At 42.4% G+C, this 21713-nt stretch overlaps 1 protein-coding gene across 13 annotated transcripts in view; it reads left to right on the top strand.

Moving 5' to 3' along the window:
- The window catches only part of HMBOX1 (homeobox containing 1), a 102593-nt gene that overhangs the window by 17265 nt on the left and 63615 nt on the right, over nucleotides 1–21713 (top strand). For 11 of the 13 annotated variants that reach the window (XR_007773781.1, XM_050948878.1, XM_050948868.1 and 8 more), the window contains exons 2-4: nucleotides 6946–7425; nucleotides 9456–9541; nucleotides 18259–18369. Coding sequence is in view for 12 of the 13 variants with exons in the window: in XM_050948878.1 (XP_050804835.1) it covers nucleotides 6946–7425; nucleotides 9456–9541; nucleotides 18259–18369 (677 nt within the window). In the remaining variant the exon portion in view is untranslated. Of the gene's footprint in view, nucleotides 1–6136; nucleotides 6392–6945; nucleotides 7426–9455; nucleotides 9542–18258; nucleotides 18370–21713 lie in introns of those variants that run through there. The other 2 variants (XM_050948869.1, XM_050948873.1) reach the window with 2 other exon arrangements.

The raw sequence follows: 21713 nt of genomic DNA, 5'->3' as shown, positions 1-21713 counted from the left end.
GGTTCTTGTGGCATCATTTAAACCATTCCCAATGAGCAGCAGTAGCTATGTTGGTGGGAGAGTGTCTCCTGCTGACATAGCGCTGTACACACCAGAACTTCTGCCGGTGTAACTTAAGTCAGTCAGGGATGTGTGTTTCTTTTTCACACCTCTGATTGACAGTTTTACCAACAAAAGTGCTAGGGTAGATATATCTAGTAGTAGTAGTAACTGATCCATGAGAGGATCTTCCCTCTTATCCTATGACTGCTAACTTTGCTTAAGAGCCTTTGGTGAGGAATCTTGTCAAAGGCTTTCAGAAAAAGTCCAAGTACACTCTATCCACTGATCACTCTTGTCCACATGTTAGTTGACCACTTCAGAGAATTCTGCAGATTTGTCACCTAAGAAGAATGGCTTAGGTGTTGGAATCTCCCTGACCTCTGATTCAAAGAATTGATTTAGCTTCTCCACAATGGCCTGGTCTTCCTTGAGTGCTCCTTTAGCGTCTCTATCATCCAGTGGTCTCTCTGATTGTTTGGAAGCTTTCTGCTTCTGATGTACTTAAAAAAAAAAAAATCTATTAGTTTTTATGGCTTTTGCTAAATGTTCTTCAAATTCTTTTTTGCCCTGCCTAATTATACTTATACATTTGACTTGCCAGAGTTTGTTCCTTTTCTTCAGTAGGATTTGACTTCCTATTTTTGAAGAGACGTATTTTTGTCTCTCACCATGTCTTTTATTCTGTTGTTAGCCATGGTGACATTTTTTCTGTCTTTTTTAACATTTTTTTCCTTAAATTTGGAGTAGACACATAGTTTGAGCCTACGTTATGGTGTTTTTAAAAAGTTTCCATGCAGCTTGCAGGCATTTCAATTTTGTGACTGTTCCTTTTAATTTCCATTTAACTAGCTTCCTCATTTTTGTGTATTTCCCCTTTTTTAACTTAAATGCTACCGTGTTGCGTTTCTGTGGAATGCGCTCCACCCCCCTCTCACCCTCCGCCATAAGGATGTTGAATTTAATCGCATTGGTTACTATTACTGAGCAGTTCCGCTATATTCACCTCTTGGACAAGATCTTGTGCTCCACTTAGGACTAAATCAAGAATTGCTTCTCCCCTTGTGGGTCCCTGGACTATCTGCTCCAAAAAGTCATTAATGGCGTCTAGAAATTTTATCTCTGGACCAGTCCTGAGGTGACATGTTCCTGTCAATATGGGGATAGTTGAAATCCTCCATTATTATTGGGTTTTCTGTTTTTTGTAGCCTCTCTAATCTCCCTGAGCATTTCACAATCACCATCACCACGCCAGTTAGGTGGTCAGTAATATATTCCTACTTCTATACTCTTATTGTTTAAGCATGGAATTTTTATCCGCAGGGATGCTGTGATCAAGATCTGATGAAGAGCTCTGCATAACTCAAAAGCTTTTCTCTTTCACCATCAGAATGTGGTCCAATAGAAGATATTATCTCACTCACCTTGTCTGTCTTAGGTGCATTATAAATATTTAGATACCATAGGCTCGCCAATGGAGTTCTGCCGCCTTGCATCAGCTGAGGATTGGGCCTCCACATGCAAAATACAAATATATTTGGCATTTTATATTTTTTTTTCTATTTGGAATCTAAGTAAACATGACCAAAATAGGTCTTGTGGTTTTAAGTGGTTTGGTTCAAAACTGACATACACCATGTTTCACTAGTATTTTACATCAGGCTGGCTTTTGGTAACTCATCAGAGGATACAGTACATGATTACAACACAAGATCTGCAATGGTTGCAGATATTTTATTATATAGGCAGTAGAGTTTGACAGCATTAGCACGTCATAGCCGTCACTCACACAGAGTACCTGCAGTCCTTTCTCCTCCATCCTCCCCCCCCCCACCTTAGTTTTGCTTGCTGATCCTTTCACAGTTAGTAAAATCTTGCAGGAAAAAGAGGGCACTAAACAAAGCAAATTGAATTAATGTTAGCCAAAGGGGTTAAGGAGAATAAAAGGCTCATACAAACATATATGGAGATAAAGTACTAGAGAATGTCCATTAATTAATGAGATGGATGAAATTAATTATTCTAAAGTGGCTGGTTTGTTTCACTGCTTTGTAAATTGGTCTTTAACAGGGAAAAGGAAAAAGGAGGTATGAAGAACTAGAAAGTAACTAAGACATTGTTAAAACAGCTATACTAAAACCTCAGTATCGTTAGTCTTTAAAATGCCATGGATGCTTGGTAACATTGAATGTGTTCTAGTGTTGCCAACTCTTGTGACTTTTATTGTCAGTCTCACATTATGTGGTATTTTTCTTGAAGTCCCAGCTCTTGCATTTGGATATGTGAAAAGCTCATCTTTCATTTAAAAACAAAATCAAGTTTGTAGTCCTCATGGTTGAGTGGAAGATCTTGAAAATGTAACCTGCCATTCAAAATCCACAAAGCAAATAAAAAGTCTTTCATGTATATTATTTTTAAAAAACCGACCTCTTGGCTCGTGGTTTTTGGGTATCTGAGTCACAATTTAAAGCATGTGAGCATGAGCTTAAGACAATTAACTAACAAACTTGCAGAATTGTTGATGGTCCTTTTTTAGAAGTGATGGAGAGCTGGGAAAGGAAAACTGGATAAACCAAAAGCCGATTGGCTCCTTGCAGGCTGTGGTGAATGTTTCTCTTGCATGGCATAGTGCCAGTCTTCAGGTGTGTCTACATTGGCACTGGAAGATGTAAATTCCAGCTCAAGGAAACGAGCATATTAAGGCCCCAGTCCTGCCAGAGCCCATGAAGTCATTGGGGCTCGGTGTTATCATAAACAGATAGTTAAGGGTTAATGTCTCTGTTACCTGTAAAGGGTTAACAAACAGGGACCCCAAACACCTGACCAGAGGACCAATCAGAAGACAAGATACTTTCAAATCTCCTGGGAGGGAAGCCTTTGTTTGTGGGTTTTGGGTTTGGTTTTGTTCTCTCTGGGTCCTGGACGGGACTAGAGGTGCAACCAGGTTTCTGCCAATCTCCCTGCTACAGTCTCTTATCTATTCAGAATTGTAAGTAAGAAAAGGCGGTCCTAGTCCTTTAATTTGTTTTTTTTTCCATTTGCATATGTGTACTTGCTGGAAGTAGCTTAAATGGTGTTTCTGATGGAGAAAGTTTCTTTCTATTGTTTATAGTTGAAAGACTCTGTAACTTTTTATCATCTAAAGTGCAGAGAGAAACCTTTTACTTTTTTCTTTCTTTTTAATTAAAAGTTTTGCTTTTAAGACCTGTTTGATTTTTTTCTCCTAGTTAAGGTTCAAGGGAATTGGTGGGGAGAAGGGAAGGATAAATTTTCTCTTTGTGTTATATTCACGCAGCTTGTATTGCCCCTGGGTGAGGGGGAAGGTAACACTGCTCTTGGTGTGGTGATTCAAAAAGTTGAATCAGGCGATCTCCTAGTGTTCCCAGGGCGGGAAGGAGCTGGGAGGAAGAAGGGAGGGGGGAGGGAATGGCTTATTTCCCTTTGTTGTGAGACTCAAGGAATCTGGGTCTTGGGGTCCCCTGGGAAGGTTTAGGGGGGACCAGAGGGTATCAGGCCCTAAAAGTTCCTGATTGGTGGCAGCCTATCAGATCTAAGCTGGTAATTAAGCTTAGGGGAATTCATGCTAGTACCCATATTTTGGATGCTAAGGTCCAGAATTGGGAATTATACTACGACAGGTGTGAGTGTAATGCATTTTAGGATCCTGGCCTAAATCTGTATATGTTATTAAACTGGAAAGTGCTGTGAACCCAAAGGTTGGTAGGTACGTGATACAATACTTAAGCCAGGTCTACACTGAAAACTTAGATCAACTCAGCTATATCGCTCAGGAGTGTGAAGAATCCATCCCTTTGAGTGAGGTAGTTAAGCTGACCTAACTCCCAGTGTAGGTAAGGTTAGGTCAACAGAAGAATTCTTTTGTCAACTAAGCTACTGCATCTCAGGGAGGTAGATTAACTATAGTGACAGGAGAAACCTCCCGTTACTGTAGTGAGTGTCTGCACTGAAGCTCTAGAGCAGCATAGCTGCAGCTGCGCCACTGTAGCGGTTTAAGTGTAGACATAGCCTTAGCCTGGTCTACACTGGGAGGTGAGGGGGATGTCAATCTAAGATATGCAACTTCAGCTACGCTATTCTCGTAGCTGAAGTCGACATATCTTAGATCGACTTACCTCCTGTCCTCACTGCGCAGGATCGATGGCCATGGCTCCCCCGTTGACTCCACTTCCGCCTCTTGCCCTGGTGGAGTTCTGGGAGTCAACGGGGAGTGTGTTCGGGGATTGATTTATCACATCTAGACAAGACATGATAAATCGATTCCCGATAGATCAATCGCTACCCGCCAATCCGGCGGGTAGTGTGGACATACCCTTAGTGTGTGCTCTTAAGAGAGGTTAGCTAACGTTCAGTAGCTGACTCCAGTTAAAATAGCAGTGAAGGCATGGCAACTTAGGTTAGCAGTTTGAGTTAAAGCTTGAGATTGAATTCAAGTTGCTAACTCAAGTTAAAATTGGAGTTGCTATGTTTTCTCTCCTATTTTTAACTCAAATTAGCAAACCCAAGTTAAGAACCCACCTTTGTTTGGCAGTATAGACAAATTACTGACAACCACTAGAACATTGTGTACAGTTCGGGGCACCTTGGTAATAGAAAGACAAACAAACGGAATGGAATTCAGAGAAGGATATTCCCTACAGTATGTATAATTTCATTTTCCTTCAGGACTGAGCTAAATGATCTGGGAGCTGGTTTCCATCTCTTAATTGTTTGCAATTCCATTCAGTTATTAGATTTCTATACTGACTGTTACACTCTGCTTATAGTGGACTAAGTTGGGAGCCAGTTTTTTTCAAATTTAAAATAATCCTTATTAGAGAAATTAATACTAATCAGCCATAAAAGTCAGGCTCTCATGGGAGTGATACACTGCCAGTGGCAGCAGGAGAGCAGCATTGGGAGTGTGACTCCAGCCTGATCCCACCCTCTCATCTAGGATCACCTGGAGGGGACATGAGTCCCTGTGAATCCTTCTACTCCTACCCACCCATCTCTCCTCTAGTGGCAGCAACAATGAGGAGCAGTTGTGAGGACATACACTCTTGTGGACTTCAGAAAAAAAATGTGCATTAGTTCAGTTAGTCATTTTTAAGAACGCAGCCATAGCCGGTTCTACAGTTGTGAGGAGCAGTGCAAGACTGGAGGCAGGAGGTTCTGCTTCAGTGCCCTTCCCTCTCTACCCTGGGATTCCATCTACAAAGGCAAAACACTTTTTAAAGGGACCCATGGACCCTGTATCAGCATCATGGTATGGCAGCGTGACTCTAGCATGATCCATCTCTCTCTCTCCCAGGTCACAGAATTCCAGCTTGGGGTGTGACTGCCCGGAAAGGACCCCCCATTTTATCCACACCAACCCCAGCAGTAGTGAGGGCTGGGCACTGCCACGCCACGGCAGCTTCTGTATGCCTTTGGCCCAGTACAGAGAGAGACATAAACACAGAGTTCATTGGAGGTGCAGGGTTGTTGGGACACGCAGCCCCAATCCTGTAAAGGTTTGGGATTCTCATCGTGGCTCCGTTCCCCCACTGGTTTTAATATGCTCCTTAGGGCTCCCCACACACACTTAGTATGTTGTCAGCTCTCTCTCCCACCAGTGCTATGCTTAGGATTCCAGGACAACTCCAGTGATCTTCAGAGAGTTTCCCATTGCTTCTCCTCTCCCACTGACTCTGTATGACCACAGAAAGGGGAGAATGCCCCATAATTTTTGCCCCACTCTTATGCTGCCTTCTGACCTCCAGCTGCCACCTCCAAGATCTTCTAATGGCTGAAAGAAGGGCCTCTGCTTCTTGCAGACTTTAGAAGATCTGTTGTGAGGAGACTTGAAGGGAGAAAGTTTAAGGGGTCGTATGGCATTTCGGAAGGGGGAGTAGCCAGCAAGCCTTACGATATTGTCCACCATTTTTCAAAGTTTAGGAGGAAAAAAGTTTTTTTTGACAAGCCTCCTAGTGATTACACATGAGATCTGCCTTTGCAAAGAACAGGGCTGGGGCCTTATTTCTTATTTCTATGAAAGAGCTCAGGGCTCTAACAGTAATTTGACATGCTGCACTCTGCTTGTCAGGTCTAGTGATCCATGTCAATATTCCAGATTCAAAAGTTAACGACTTCTGAAATCAAACTTCAATCAACTAAACATGGGAGCTGCGGAGCACTAGATTTCAATTAGGGAAGTTCAAGAAACTGGATTTTAGCGCTCTCCTTTCTTCAAGAAAGTTAAGACTACTTGAACTCGTCACACTTCTGACATTAGGGAATCATAACTCGTGAACCCTTTTCTGAATCACTGAAGATTTCTAAAAAAATTGTACCTCTGTCCCAGTGCTAACCTGTGAGTTTCGAGACCAGTGGGTAGAACCCTACAAATTACGGCTATCTACTTTATATCAAAAGACCATGTTTGCGGATGAGATGTGGATATAAATTTCGTATCCACCCAAGGCTCTACCAATGGGACTTTGCTGGGGGTTTTGGCGGTTGGGCAAAATTGGACATATAACAGAATCTCAGTTGCAGCCTTAATTATGGAGCAACTGTTGTCATTTCATAAGGCACATTTATTGAAGATAAGAGAGCAGAAAAGGGAGCTGGGGGTGGGAAAGTAAGAGAGTGAGGTATTATCTGAAAACTGTGCAAAGTTATCCTTTACCAGAAGCAAACAATCAACCTGAAGTTAATGGGAACTTTGCCATCGAGTTCAATGGGTGAGGGATTCCACCCACTGAGCCTGCTTGCCCTCTCACTTACATGATTTACACTGGTGTAAATGAGACCAGAATCAGGCCTGTTGTCTTCTGTTAAGTGCCATACCTGAGGTGCTGTTCATGTCTCATAGATAGCTTTTGCATTAAACTGTTTTGCTTTCACATTTCACCTTATTTTTAGGCTGCTGGAAACCATGTCTCACTACACAGATGAACCCAGATTTACTATAGAGCAGATAGATCTGCTTCAGCGCCTGAGACGTACTGGAATGACCAGACACGAAATCCTCCACGCCTTGGAAACCTTGGACCGTCTCGATCAAGAGCATAGTGACAAGTTTGGAAGAAGGTCTAGCTATGGAGGCGGTTCCTATGGCAACAGTACCAACAATGTCCCAGCATCTTCCTCTACAGCCACAGCTTCTACACAGACTCAGCATTCTGGGATGTCCCCGTCACCTAGCAACAGTTACGACACCTCCCCACAGCCTTGCACTACTAATCAGAATGGGAGGGAGAGTAACGAGAGGTTGTCAGCATTCAATGGGAAGATGTCACCCACTCGCTATCCACTTGCAAACAGCTTGGCTCAAAGGTCGTACAGTTTTGAAGCCTCTGAAGAGGACTTGGACGTAGATGACAAAGTGGAAGAATTGATGAGGTTAGTAAAACTTGCAGAAGGTTCAGTAAATCAGCCTGACGAACCCTTTAAGAGGAGAACTGCATCTGAGGGGCTGGTACTTCAGTGGTTTTTTGTAGCGTCAATAGTGTGAGAGGTGCCTTAGATAATGATCCCCTTGTTTGTCCTCCATTGGCCACCCTCCCCTTCAGAGCCCTGTGCACATTTGTCCTGGGCTACATCACAGATCCCTCTTCAGTCTTATTTTTTTTTCCAAAGCCTGGATTGACTTTCTCATCTCAGTGCACTGTTTCCATCCTCACCACATTCAAATCCCTTTGAAATAGCCCTCCTCTCCTATGAGATTCTCCACCACTGGCTCATATCAGTCCAATGCCTTCTCTTTCCCAGTGTTGTATGGGAGAAGAGGGAAATGGCTCTGTTAATGCCTTCCTTAAGAACTTGCAATATATCGTGTCTTATCTGCCTTTTGGATAGTAAGCTCCTTGGGGCAGGACTGCCTCTATTTGTGTGTTATGTAGGGCTAAGAATGGCAGCACTGAAAAAAAAAATTATGAAAAGGCATGTCTCATCTATGGACAACAATCTAGATGAGTGGTCATCTTTTTTCCCTTTGAGGGGCTTCTTCCTTGTTCGGCAGGATACCGCTTCCGTTTAGCAGTATGGGAAAGGCTAGGGGGATTGTTACTCCAAAATTAAGAATCCATGATCTTAATAGTGTATAAGATGAGAGATGGAAGATTGGCTCCAGCAAGAGGCAGAATGAGTGGGGAAGTTTAGCATGTGTCTTTTAAATTCTGTTGTGGTTTTTTTTGTATTTTATGATTTATTGGTTGTTTTGGAGTGGTATGTTTATTCATGTTTTCTTGGCAAATATTGGACTGGGGCTCTCAGACCCCTGGAGGACGTGAGTTTTAAGGAGGGACCGAGTGAAGGTGTGGTGACAGGTCAAGGAGGCTCAGAAATGAGTGGGAAGAACACAAAGGAGGTGGTTAGTTATGCTCTTGGGCGCAGCGTGGTGGGGAATCTGAAAGAGTTGAGTGTAGCAGTCGGCAGGCGCGCCTTTTGCTGAAATCTACCTGTTGTCGGATTGGGGGTTCATGAACATGATTCCCCAGATAGTGTTTGGTGCTTGTTCAAGTTGAAATGTCCCATGTTTTCTTGTGTGGAGGGTGAGGGTTGGGCATAGAAGAGATGATGAACCCACAGTTTTTGTGTTTTACTCTCACTTTCCAAGTCTAGGCTGTTCACATTACAGTTTTGATCACCGAACCCTGCTCAGAAAAAGCCAAAGAAAAAATGCGTTACCCAGGAATAAACCCTACCTGATTTTTAAAAGCCAAACAAAACTGATTCTGAATTTCACAGGCGCAGGCATTTGTTTCCTGCAGTTTAAGCTTGCTGCACATTACAGCCCCTATGAAACTAGTAAACACTTTCCCTTTTAGCATAATTATTCAATACTTTCTGTACCATCTCTCCACACTTTTTAAAAATAATCCTTCCAGAAAAACTAGAGATATAACGCTGACAGGTATTCCTTCATTCAGTGCACCCACGCACCATGCTTTTGGGGGCGAGGGAGGTTGTTGGGGTGGAGGTTGCAAAATCTCTTTTCCTTCCTTCAGCCCCGTTGTTTGAAATGTTTGAGAGGGCTTGTCGATATCCTCATTTGTGGAGCTAACCATGCAGACCCTGCTATCTTTTATTTTTTGTGCTTCATTTTATGACTGAGTTTTAATGCTGATGTGAGAGATTTATTCATCCCTGTGTAATGAAACTTTGTACATTCCATATGGCAGCCCTACACCTAGTATGAATTATATAGGCTATGAGTCATCCATCCGCCTGCTGGGATGCTTTGATCAAACATGACACTCATTAAAAGAAGTGTCCACTGGTGAGCTATTTTGCCTGTTTCCCCTCCCCCACACACCCTCCCAAGGCAGAGGCCCCCACCCTTAAGCAAAGGAAACAAAACCATTTTACATCTTCAGAGTGCCCTTTGGCCTGTCTGTCTCTCTCGTTTTGTTGTTGTTTTGTTTTGGTAGGAGGGACAGCAGCGTGATAAAGGAGGAAATCAAAGCCTTTCTTGCCAATCGGAGGATTTCCCAAGCAGTTGTTGCACAGGTAACAGGTAAGAGCTTGAAGAGCCCTTTATTCATTTTGGGTCCTGTGTCTAGCTGCCTGTGTGTGCTAGTGCAGATGTTGGAATACTGCTCGGCTTTCTGCATTGCAGTGCAGATCTGTCAGCTTAGTCATGATAATGTATGCCTTTGATTTAAGACCCATTGTCCCGCACATCATAGAACTTCCCAAGTGAATCACTTTTTTTGTGTGGCTTTTGCTAGCAAATTTTATTTTACAGCATTGCAATAAGCACAGAGTTCCTATCTTAAAACTAAAACAGTTTTCTTTAATTCTGAAGTTATGCTATTACATGTGGCAAATGTATATACCCAAGTATATATCTGGGAATATATCCATGGCTGGCACCAGTGCACTTAGCAGACTGATTGTGAGAGTTTGTCCACTTGTCCTGGAGTCACTTATAATAGTAAAAGGCAGATGTGAGGGGTGAGGGAATGGCCATATTAACGCTAACCTTGTTTCAAAAGGAAAAGTACCATATTTCTTCTTCTTTCCATCGTTTTCTCCATTGGGATTAGGGATGAGTGAGCAGACCTCAGTAAAACTATTTGAACCTCCACACAACACTCTGTTTGCAAAGCACTGTACAAATGTTGATTGATTGTTTGCAGAGAGGTTTAAGTGACTTGGCCAAGGCCATACAAAGAGTTGGTAGCAGAATCAGAAGTAAAATGAGACAAAACACAACTTACTCTTCCTGACCTTTATTTATTTATTTTTTTACAACCACGCCTGAATAGAAGTCTTGAAATAGTCAGCTAATTAAGAAAGAAAATATGACTAATAATAGTTATATGGAGCTATACCTGTCTCATAGAGCTGGAAGGGACTTTGAAAGGTCGTAGAGTCCAGTCCCCTGCCTTCACTAGCAGGACCAAGTATTGTCTCTCACAGATTTTTGCCCCAGATCCCTAAATGGCCCCCTCAAGGATTGAACTCTCAACCCTGGGTTTAGCAGGCCAATGCTCAAACCACTGACCTATTCCTCGCCCTGTGACTAGAAGTGCCAAACTGTTGTGAGAGGAGAAGTTCCAATAAACGGCCTTGTAGGGAATGATCCTGCACTGCTGGGAAGATGGCATGGATGGTATTCTAGCTCTTTTCCATCTCTCCCCCTTGTGAAGAGAGAGTGAACAAATGCTTGGGCAGTGTGCCACCTCTTTGGTGCACCCACTCTCTGTTTACAAAGGCAGATGCTGCAAGGAAAGGAAAAGAAACAAGATGCATTCCTTGGATCTTTCCAAAATTAGGGATATTTCTGATCCTCTTGTTATAAATCCCTATTTGACCAAAAAAGCCTACCTCATGTATGAACCCCTCCCCTAAAGCTTTACCTGCAGGCATTGCCAGTCGGTTAGGCCTTTAAAGAAAATGCTAATGTAGACAGTGCAGCTCTATTGAAGGACATTGCTTCAGGATTCCAGATGTAAACTTTTAACTCCCCCTGTCTCTCTAAAAAGGGTATACTACAATTGGGTTGTTGGGGTGAGCACATGAGTGAGTGACTGTTAGCTGCATGGTGTATGTGTCAATTTCAAATCACAGATCTTGACCTAGTAACTTGACCTATGCTTGTGTAACTCAGCATAGCTGCTGTAAATTTATTTGCACCAGCTGAGGCTGTGACGGCTTATCTCCTTCTACTTGCCAGCAATAGGCCCTCTTTTTTTTCTTCCCCATTTCGTCACATAATTTTACTGTTCTTGATGTGAGAGTCTTCTCTGCTCAATCTTCTGCCATTTGGGACTATTTTCCTGTCTGCCTCCATCCCATTTAAAATCTCCTCTGAAAACCTTCTTTTCCATTGCCTAGTCACACTTCTACATCAGCTATTTGTAAGACACCTCCCCCCCCACATAGGTCTATAACCCAAGTCTGTAGAGCTGCCATGCTGCTGATATCTCCATTATGCTACTCAGCAGCAGCTATAACCAGCTTGAGTTCTATGGCCCAACATCCTGCTGTGGACACAGACCATGGGCAGTCCCATCTCACGGGGTCTGACAAGCAGCAGCCTCATGGTTCCTCATTGGCTCCCCACCGTATACAGACCCAAGGGGCATTCCAGGAAATATCCAAGCAACAGTGTGGATCTTCTGCAGTTGCCATAATAATTTCTGCTCCCTGCTCTGACCTTGACTTGCCTTGGACTTTGCCTCCTTGCCCGTACCCTGAAACTTCACTTGGACTCTGACCTTTGGTTTTTACCCTGCCATGGAACCCGACTGCAAATTCTTCCACTTCTCCCAGCCTCAGATTTGCTCTGATCCTTGGTCCCAACTGCCCTTGTTGGAATCCTGTTTAATTTTTGTGAAGTGTTTTGGGATAGAGTTCATACAAAAGGCACAATATAAAAAAAAAATAAAAATACACTGTTTACTATGCATCTGCAGTAGCAAGCGATGACTTTTTCCATTTATTTCTCCATCGCCGGCAAGGGAGGTGGTGGGAAAAGGAGGGGAAAGAAAACGTATATAATTGTAGCTGAATGTTGAATTCCGTTGCTGAGGTAATACAATGTAGGCCTTTCAAGCTGAACCATATTCCCCCTACTTAGTTTTGTTTTGTTTGTTTTGTTTTTTAATTACCATAAATTTATGAAGTGATCAAATAATAAAACTGACATAAAGTAGTAAATGAGGAAGGCACACAGTGAAGTCTTCTGTAGTGTCAGAAGAGAACAGAGTGAAAAATGGCAAAGGAAATTATGAAATGGTAACTAGGAAATAAAGAAACGATTGATAAGGAGCAAAACCCAGCAGAACATTTACTAGCGCTTGTACTAAATACAGAAGCTGCTTTTTATAGCAACTTTCTTTAATGGTTTCTGTAATAAGATAAACAAGAAGCTCTTGGGTTGGGAGCTGTATAAATAATCTTCTACTGATAAGAAAAATGACAGTATAAACAGGAGCTAATAATAGTTCCTGCTGAATTTCCCATCTTGTTGTTTGAAACTCCTTTAGCATAGTTGCAGCTTTACTCCCTTCAAGGGTAGGTTTTCAGCGTTGCATGCGGTGAGTGAGATGCCAGATCCCCATTAACAATAGCAGAGAGGGGCGCGTATTAAATCTGTTGTGATAAGCACTGAAAATTTGCCCCTGAACCAAGTGATTATAGGTCCTAGGGCAAACTGGGGGTCCTGACCCGAGAGGGAGTCACAAGACTATTGTAGAGGGGTTGCGAGAGCGGCGGCTGCTGGCCAGGCACCCAGCTCTGAAGGCTACACTGCCACCATCAGCAGTGCAGAAATCAGGATGACATGGTACGGGAGGATAGTCACAGCCTGAAATATTTTCAAAGGAGATCCCAGAAAAAAAGTTTGAGATCACTTGCAGTAGGGCAAGGAATGTTTTGCTGCACTTATTAAAGGAAGCTGCCAACTAATTTAGGACCCTGATGTAGGGTTTGAATTTGGGGGTGGGGGTTGGGGGTGTCTGAGCACCTCACAGATTATTAATGTATTTGTGCTCACAACACCCCTGAGGCCGGGTTTTGCTAGTATCCCCATTGTATAGATGGGGAACTATGGGACAGAGAGGCTAAGTAACTTACCCAAAGTCACACAGGCAGTCTGTGGTCGAGCAAGGACTTGAACCCAGGTCCTCTGCGTCCTCGGATAGTGGCCTAGCCATCCTCTCAGTTAATATGTCTAATATGGAGCTATACCTGTCTCATAGAACTGGATGGGACCTTGAAAGGTAATCGAGTCCAGTCCCCTGCCTTCACAGCAGGACCAAGTACTGTCCCTGACAGATATATTTCAAAAATACATAACAAAAGGGTATTTTTCTAACGTGTTTATCAACAATCATTCTGTTCGTTCTACTTGTGTGGCTCATCTCTGTCCCACCCTTTCTCTGTCTTGACTATTTAGACTATAAGCACTTGAGAACAGAACCATCTCTTATAGTATATACAGAACCTAGCACAAATAATCATCATCCATGCAGTGTTGGAAAGCCAAACACAGCAACACGGAGTAGCGCACAAAGCAAAACCAAGTATGAAGAAAATGAAACTGATTAGAGTATTTCCATTGTCACACTGAATGGAATTGAAAAAGTTATTGACCAGCATAAATGGTGAGAAACAGGTTTTTAAAATATTTGATGTTGGTGGTGACACAGGTGAGGATTTATTTTAACATGATTTTGATCTTTGCGCCTTTCCTCCAAACAAACCTTGCTAACGTACAAAGCTAATCGATGTTCTTTGCAGGCACATATTGTACAAATCCAGGATTCGTTATTATAAACACAAGAATAAAGGCATAAAATCAGTCAGTTCTCCTCCAAAACCAGTGCTTAATTTGTGCCTGGGCTTGCCAGAGCTGAGCCCTGGCACCTCTGGGGTTGTCAGTTCATAGCCCCGGCATCTCTGGGCTTGCTGTGTCAGTTATGAAAGTAAAAAAATTGCTTGAGTGTCGGCACCTAATTGTTTGAGCCCCGGCACCTCTTTCATTACAAATTAAGCACTGTCCAAATCCCATAGTTTCCTGGTGCTTCTATATACATTCTTTTGCAAGGGACATTAAAAAAAAAAATTACAGCCACAGAGGATGAGCGCACCCATCTGTGAGAGGAAGGGGAAAAACAGTTATTAGAGGATTGTGTGAGCAGCGCTCTCTAGGGTTGTGAGCAGGTACGCACTGAACACACTAGAGTAGCGAGTATCTCTGCCTGCCTTCTCCTAGTGTTCGTTTTTGCTGCCTCTTTGTCGTGTGGGAGGGAAATTTTCTTACAAATCACCTGCTTGGGGGACGTGGCCCAACGAGCGGTGCAGTCTAGGGAAATATCTCTGGGTTATCATCATCATCATCATCTGTGAACTGGAACCTGCCATGGGGAGTGTGTCTGGGAAAAAAACCTGGCATAAAGAAAGGGCAGGGGCAAAGTGGGAGCATGGAGAGGAGCAGGAAGGGGGACAGAATTGCAGGCAAGTGACAAATATTCATTAAAATGTCAAACTTATCAAAATTTGCGATGGCTCTTTTGTGACTGCCTCTCCCCCCGGAGTTTTCTCTGACAAAGCTGAGTGCCCTCATCATGGTGTTCAGTACTCCTGGCTTGTAGGCTCAGAGACCAAAGGACCTAGGTCTCCCTCATGAGCCATGGGTCGGTCTGAGAGATTTTTTCCAGACAGCCGGATATTAGATGCTCCAGATAATTACATTCATGAATTTGCCTTTGGCAGCAGTTTTTTCCTGCCAGTGTCATTTCCTGAAATAGCAGGATTAGACGCTATGTAACTGGATGATACTGGTGTTGGATTGAGGAGCATCCCTTTCCCAGTGCTCTGGTGAGTCCACTGTATAAAACCAAATTTTTAGGAACTAAAAACTATATCACAATCAAATAATCTTTTTTGTTATTTGTTTTTGCTACGAGGACGTCATTAAAAATAAATAACAGAAGGATGGAGTTGTGGATAAGGCCCTACATTGGGACTCACAGGATCTAGGTTCAATTCCTGGCTCTGTCACTCACTGTGTGTGATGTTGGGCAAGTCACACTCTGCCTGCCTTGGTTTCCCAACTAAAATGAGTATAATAATACTTGTCTATTTAGGCTGCAAGGTCTTTGAGGCAGAAATCATCTCTTGCTTTGTGTAGTATGTACAGTGTTGGGGCCTCTAGACTTGATCATGATATAAATAATAAAAACTGACAAGTCAAATTTGTGTATTTCACAGAGGAAATAATTCCCAGTAGCCTTAGTTAGCATTTAATAAATACAAAATATTATTTAATTTGCATTAGCATCCAAAATGTGCTAGCATTTTTCTAACAGTGGAAACTACAATATTTGCACCAGAGAGCATCCGATCTCAACTGACAAAGAGAGATGAAGAATTGGGGAGGAAAGTGATCACAAGAAGTTTGAAAGTGATGCAGCAGAAAAAGGGGAACCTATGGAGAACTCAGAAAAGCTGACTGATCAAAACAGTGAGCAAGGAAGATTATCTTAGCAGCTGCATTTTGTATGGGCTGGAGATAGGAGGGTTGAGGGTGATGTGGGTGTTGGGGAAACCACAGAAACTGGGTATGAGGTCTGAAAAAGAATTTTAGCTGTGTGGACAGTGAGAAAAGAGTCTGATTCTCAACAGGAGTGATTACCTGGAGTTGGTGTATTGATATAGATGAGATGCAGCCCACAGCATTCTGAAGTGCAGGTCCTGGGATGCAGTAGTCATTACAGAGCATGTCATGTTGGAACCTGCAGTAGTGTGCATAGAATTTGTAGAAGAGCACTGTTCTGATCTGTGCATTTCAAGATCCTGTACAAAGCTCCGTTTTACAGAAAGGGGTTAACTGCAGAGTGACGTACCAAAGACCGCAATGAGTCAGTAGTGAAGCTGGGAATAGAATCCCAGGGTCCTGGCTCTCACTCCTTTGCTTCACCCACTGGACCAGGTTACCATTAACATTTGCAGGCAGCACTAGTGTATTAGGTAGCTGCAATCTGTACTATTTTATACAAAACAAAACAAGTGTAGCAAGTTGCCAGTGCAGCCTCTTGGGCAAAGCGTGGATGCCTGAATATATTATTATGAAAATATGTTCTGTATCCATAACTGTGGTATCTGATACTTTGGTTTTATATCCTACTTTGTTACCAAAGAGCTGTACACACAATATTTTTATTACATAATTAAAGGCAGACCACAGTACTTAGAAACCAGGTAATAAACTACTACTATCCTCACCCAGCAACAGACAAAACTCATCCAGCTGAGAAACCACAACTGAGAGGCCACACGCTTCAGGCATGTAGCACTGTGCTCAAAAAGCGGCCTGATACGGACTGTGATGGAACACCAAAGGACACAGGTTTCAGAACCAGGTCCCTTTACTGAGCACATGCTTCCAGCTGACATGATTTCAACTTTGGGGATGACTAAGTGGGACTGTCTCTGCTTTTTGCACCATCTTTGATAGATAGGGCAGACGCAGTCCCTGAGAGAGGCTGGTTGGGAATACAAAATGGATATACAATAAAAGCATACAGTCCTGCCTGCAGCAAGCCAGTCAGAATATACTCTTGGAGCCTTCAGTTTCTCTCCTGCATCCTTGCACAAGGATTTCTGTTGAACACAAAGGAGTTCCTGTTTAAAAAACCAAACCCACCCTTTTCCTGCAGGACAAATGAAATAAAGTAGCTCCAGAATTTTATATATAATACAGGCTAGTTAGGAACATAACTATGATTTTTGAAAATCTAGTTGGAGTTAGCCCATATGAATTGGACTCCCCTGAGATTTTGAATCATTCTGAAACGTTATTGGTATCTTTGTTTAACTCAAAAATACATGTTAGGAAAAAATCCCATGTTAGAAAAAATGTAAGACTCCAGGGGCCTATTTCTCATAAGTTAAATATGATCATGAGAGCACAAGATGGGCGAGGAAGGTGTGATTACCTCATGAAAAGCAATCTTCGTGTTGTGTATTGTAACTCTGCACAGGTGTTGGCACAGGTGATGTTTAGCAATATATTGATTGTTACTGTGAGCACCTCCTAGGACTTTAATCCCCAAGAGAGTTTGTATGTTGTAACCCTTTCTAATGGCTGAACAGCCTTGTTGAGAATGCACCCTTGGCATTTCCTTTGCCCTTTCTGTTAGTCTTCTGTTTCAGCCATTTGAACACTGAATTATAAGGAATAGCTTGTGTTGATCACCAATGAGTATGTGATTCTCATCCGAGTAGGTTTTGAGTCCTGTTTCTTTACTTGTGAAACTGGTTAGTTTTGGTTTGTTTCCTAATTAATTTGTCCTTCAGTGTTATGGATGGAATGCCGACGTTGATCCTGCATTCCACTTCACTCTGGAAAAAAAATATCCAGCTTCTGGAAAATTTTCTCCTCTTGCTATTTTTATGCAAGTCTGATTCAAATTTCTCTTAGAGAGATAGAGCTTTTCACCTCTAGGTCACAAGGTCTAATCCAGCTCAGGTAAATAGTGTTTGGAAGCAGTTTATCATCTGACAGCTTGGTTTTGTTTGTTTCTGGGCTGTGAGATATGACTTGGTAGGTGAATGACTTCATTTTCTGTTGGACTAATATCTGTATATCTCAAACTGCTGTTCTATTTTCACCTTATTGTCAAGCTCCACATGCACTGCAAACATTTTATCATTATAATCCCTTTAATAACCTTCGTCTGTAGATCTTGAAGCACTTTACAATGACGGGTAAGTACCAATATTCCCATTTTACTGAGGGTAAACTGAGGCACCACCATGTTATGATTTCCTCAAAGTCATGTCATGAGAGTCAGTGGCCAAGTAAAAGCAGCAAAGAATCCTGTGGCACCTTATAGACTAACAGACGTTTTGGAGCATGAGCTTTCGTGGGTGAATACCCACTTCCTCAGATGCATGTAATAGTGGCCAAGTAGGAATAAAACCCCGATCTCCTCACTCCAAAGTCTGGTGAACTTTCCACTAACTGCGATACTATGCTTCCTGCTGTGGGTATGGAGGCTGAGTCAGGTCAAAAATAATAAAGGACAAAAGTTGAGGCACACTGGTGGGACGCTGTGGGGGAAGCTTGAAATGTGTACCTTTTCTATGTATAAAATATTAGCTTTCAGTTTCTGGGCCTCTTAGGCCAGTACCTTTCACTATCACTGAATCTCGTTCAAAATTTAAATAGAACAAAAGCACTCTCTCTCTCTCTCTCTTTTTCTTTCTTTCTTGTAGGTATCAGCCAGAGCCGGATCTCTCATTGGCTGTTGCAGCAGGGGTCAGACCTGAGTGAACAAAAGAAAAGGGCATTTTACAGATGGTACCAGCTTGAGAAGACGAACCCTGGTAAACAAAACAAGCTAAGGTTTTACCTCTGAAATAAACCCTGGGTCATGTTTGCGAGTGGCACTGATTGCTCCCTTCACCTTGCTGAACTGAAGCGTCTTCCAAGAGGTGCCATCCCGTAACTGAGTTACTTTTTGGAAAGGGGGAGGAATGAGGCTAAGCCTCCTTGTGAATAGAACTGTTTTTAAGTGTAAACTCTTGGTTGCAGCAAGGACCCAGAGCACTGCCTCTCCAGCTATTCAGCTCTGGCCTGTTTCTTGGTTGCTTGGCTCATTTTCACACCCTCTGAAAGTGTGGGAATATGAAGTCTTGTTGGAGGTGTGATCAGCTGGCTTTAAATTTACACTCAGCCTCTCAATATAAATAAAAGATAAACCCTGTTGGATCAAGAGAAGGGAACTTTAAACATGCCATGGCATTGAAAATAGCTGTGTCATATAAACTAACAACAGGAGGTTTAAGGACCTGATCCAGAGCCCCTTAAATCAATGTCAGTCTTTCAGTAAAAAGCGACAGAGTCCTGTGGCGCCTTGTAGACTAACAGACGTATTGGAGCATAAGTTTTCGTATCACCCATAAAAGCTTATGCTTCAATACGTCTGTTAGTCCATAAGGTGACACAGGACTCTTTGTCACTTTTTACAGATCCAGTCTTTCAGTGGAGTTCCATGGGTTTTTGGATCATGCCCTGAACCTGTGGTTGGGATATGATGGTGTCAAGATTTGTCTTGCAAAGCCTGCTTACTTCTCCTCTGAAAAATCAAAAGAGAGTTCAGATATAAAGAGGAAAAGTAAAGTTCTCCATTGCTCTAACTAAATTGTAGAAAATCACAGAAATAAGGGATGGAAGTGTTACTTGTGAAGTTATCATCTAGTCTGTCCCCTTGCAGGACTCTTCCTTGTAGTTTCTTGCTTGACCCAGGCTTTCACTACTCCCTTGTGACAGACAATCCCACAGTCCTTGGCTACCACCTATTCAGCCTCAGTTTTGCTTTGTTTAATCTGAAGCCTGCTTATACCCACCTTGTGCCATCTATCTTCCCTTTGAAATGTAATTGATTTAAAGGGAATCAAAACTCAGTGTCTGTCTGAGTCCACTTTGCTCCAAAAGTCTGAGTTCTAAGTCCAACCAGTAAAACCAGATTCTGAAAACTAGTGCTGTGTGTGTAAACCACACATAAAGAGGCTTCATACATTAATTGGTGCAGGAATACTTTAATTTAAGGTCAGCTAGGTTCAGAGACACAGTTCAAAGTTTTGTCTTTTCTCTCAAGCATCTGGAAATGCTGTTTAGAGAGTGAATGTGCCCAGGGGAGGGAGGTGCTGACAGGTTGCTGTGATCAGTGAGGAACACCAATTTTACAATCCCTGTTGATGTTGCAATTGGCACTGTCTAAGGCTCTGTAAGGTTACAGGGAACAAGTTTTAGCATCAGCTGCCTTCATATTCTCAGGTTCAACCCCATGGAATAATTCCCAGAAATTCCCCTTTGACAGAAGATATGGCCCAAAAACTGACAGGAAAAGAGGACTGGAACTTTTGGAAAGAACTGAGAAACAGGATACGACCTCTCCTGAAGATTGAAACTGCTGCTTAGATTTGTTTCCTATAAACCTTATGGATCCTTCTGCTAGTATTGCCGAGGGTTGTTTGAGAGAGTGTGTTCTGGGCCACGCTAAGGGAGTCCGTGTTGAACTCAGCAGTGACACCTTCCTCCTCCGTATCTCCTATGTGTCTTTTCACTCCTCAGAACTGATTTCTGATGAGAAAAAATTAATTGACGTTAATCTCTAAAGTTCTATTTCACTGTCTAACTGGCTGAGGATTTGTCTGTTTTTTTTTTTTCTTTTCTTTTCTTTTCGTATTGGCATGGGAAAGATTTTCTTGAACAGCCGCTGACTGGGGTTTTTTAATTTTGGTTTTTCATAAGGGACCTTACACAGCCTTTTCAAGTACTGTAAAGACAAAGTGACACTTATCTATGCCAAGGGATTGCATTGATGCCTTTAAATTCCCTTTAGGACCAACAGAACATTCAATTTACTTAGAGAGACTTGGAAAAACCTTTTTGTTTTTCCATAGCTGTTCGAATTTTCCACTCGAGGGGATTTTAAAATTTTTTTTAGGACAATCCGCTGCTTTGAGCTGTTGCCACGCAACCGATTGTATTGCAGTCCAGACTGGCCAGCCAGTGGATAATTAATATATATTGGTTGAGTGCTAATGGTGAATACGTCATATAGACAGAGATGTGGTTCTTGCCTGAAGAAACTTATGTTGTGCTTGGTGCTGTACGACCATTCAGTAAAACACAACCCTTTTTCTGAAGAACTCACAAAATTAAATTATCAGCATGTACCTTTTCCATTTTCTAACTTTCTACAGAGAGGCTTGCTTTGTTTTGTCTGTTTTTCTTCTTCCTGTCTCCCCTACAGTGCCATCAGCTGGAAAGACAACTGTATCCATTTCCCTTCCGTGACTTGTTTACTCTGAGCTGTGGTGTCACATTGGGAATTGGGAGTTCTTTGGTGACAGTGGGGCATGGGAGCTACTTTCTCTTTCTCAGTTTAATTCTTATTTAGGTGAATTTATATCTACGGACCTGTCCCTTTTTGGAGTCTCTCAGGCTGAATTCAGCTGAGCAACATTGAAAAAGACACTCCCTTCCTGTAGAACAGGAACAGTTTTGAAGGGCCAGAAAGGTAGATAGAATCAACCTGGGACCTCAAGAGGAAGGATGGTTTTGTGGTTAAGACACTGTACTCAAGAGATGTGGGCTCAATCCCTGGCTTTCACCCTTGCTGTGTGACTTTGAGCAAGTCATTTAAACTCTCTGTGCTTCCATTCCCGTCTGTAAAGTGGGGATAATACTTCCTTTGTCTGACTTATCTATCTAGACTGTACGCATTTCAGGGAAGGGACTGTCTATTATTGTATGTGTGTACAGCACCAACATGATGATAGAGTCTCTAGATGCTACTGTAAGACAGAGACAGATCAGAAATACAGCAAAAAATGAGACACTTCTTTTTTCTTCTTTTTCATTATATAGCAGTGCTGCATAGGTGGGTTATGCTGCAAATCACTCGCATACAGTCCTGCTTCTGCTAATCTAGCAATTGTGTGTTCTGAAGCCTTAGAACAAGAAGATTTTGTAATGTTTGCTGCTATTAATACAGAAGCGGGCTCACCTCCTCCAAAGGTTTTGTTGACTCCCACCTTTGTCTGGCCTTTGGTATGTGTTCTTTGCTGTTTAGTTTTTCTCCATGGATAGTCTCTACATCTTTCTATTGTCTTTGCTTGTTACTGTTGTTCAGACAGCCTCAGATAAAACTAGTTTGTTA

The sequence above is a fragment of the Gopherus flavomarginatus genome, chromosome 4 (assembly GCF_025201925.1).
Source record: "Gopherus flavomarginatus isolate rGopFla2 chromosome 4, rGopFla2.mat.asm, whole genome shotgun sequence".
Lineage (NCBI taxonomy): Eukaryota > Metazoa > Chordata > Testudines > Testudinidae > Gopherus > Gopherus flavomarginatus.
The sequence above is the reverse complement of the archived record's forward strand: the minus strand, read 5'-3'. Positions and strand labels throughout refer to the sequence as shown.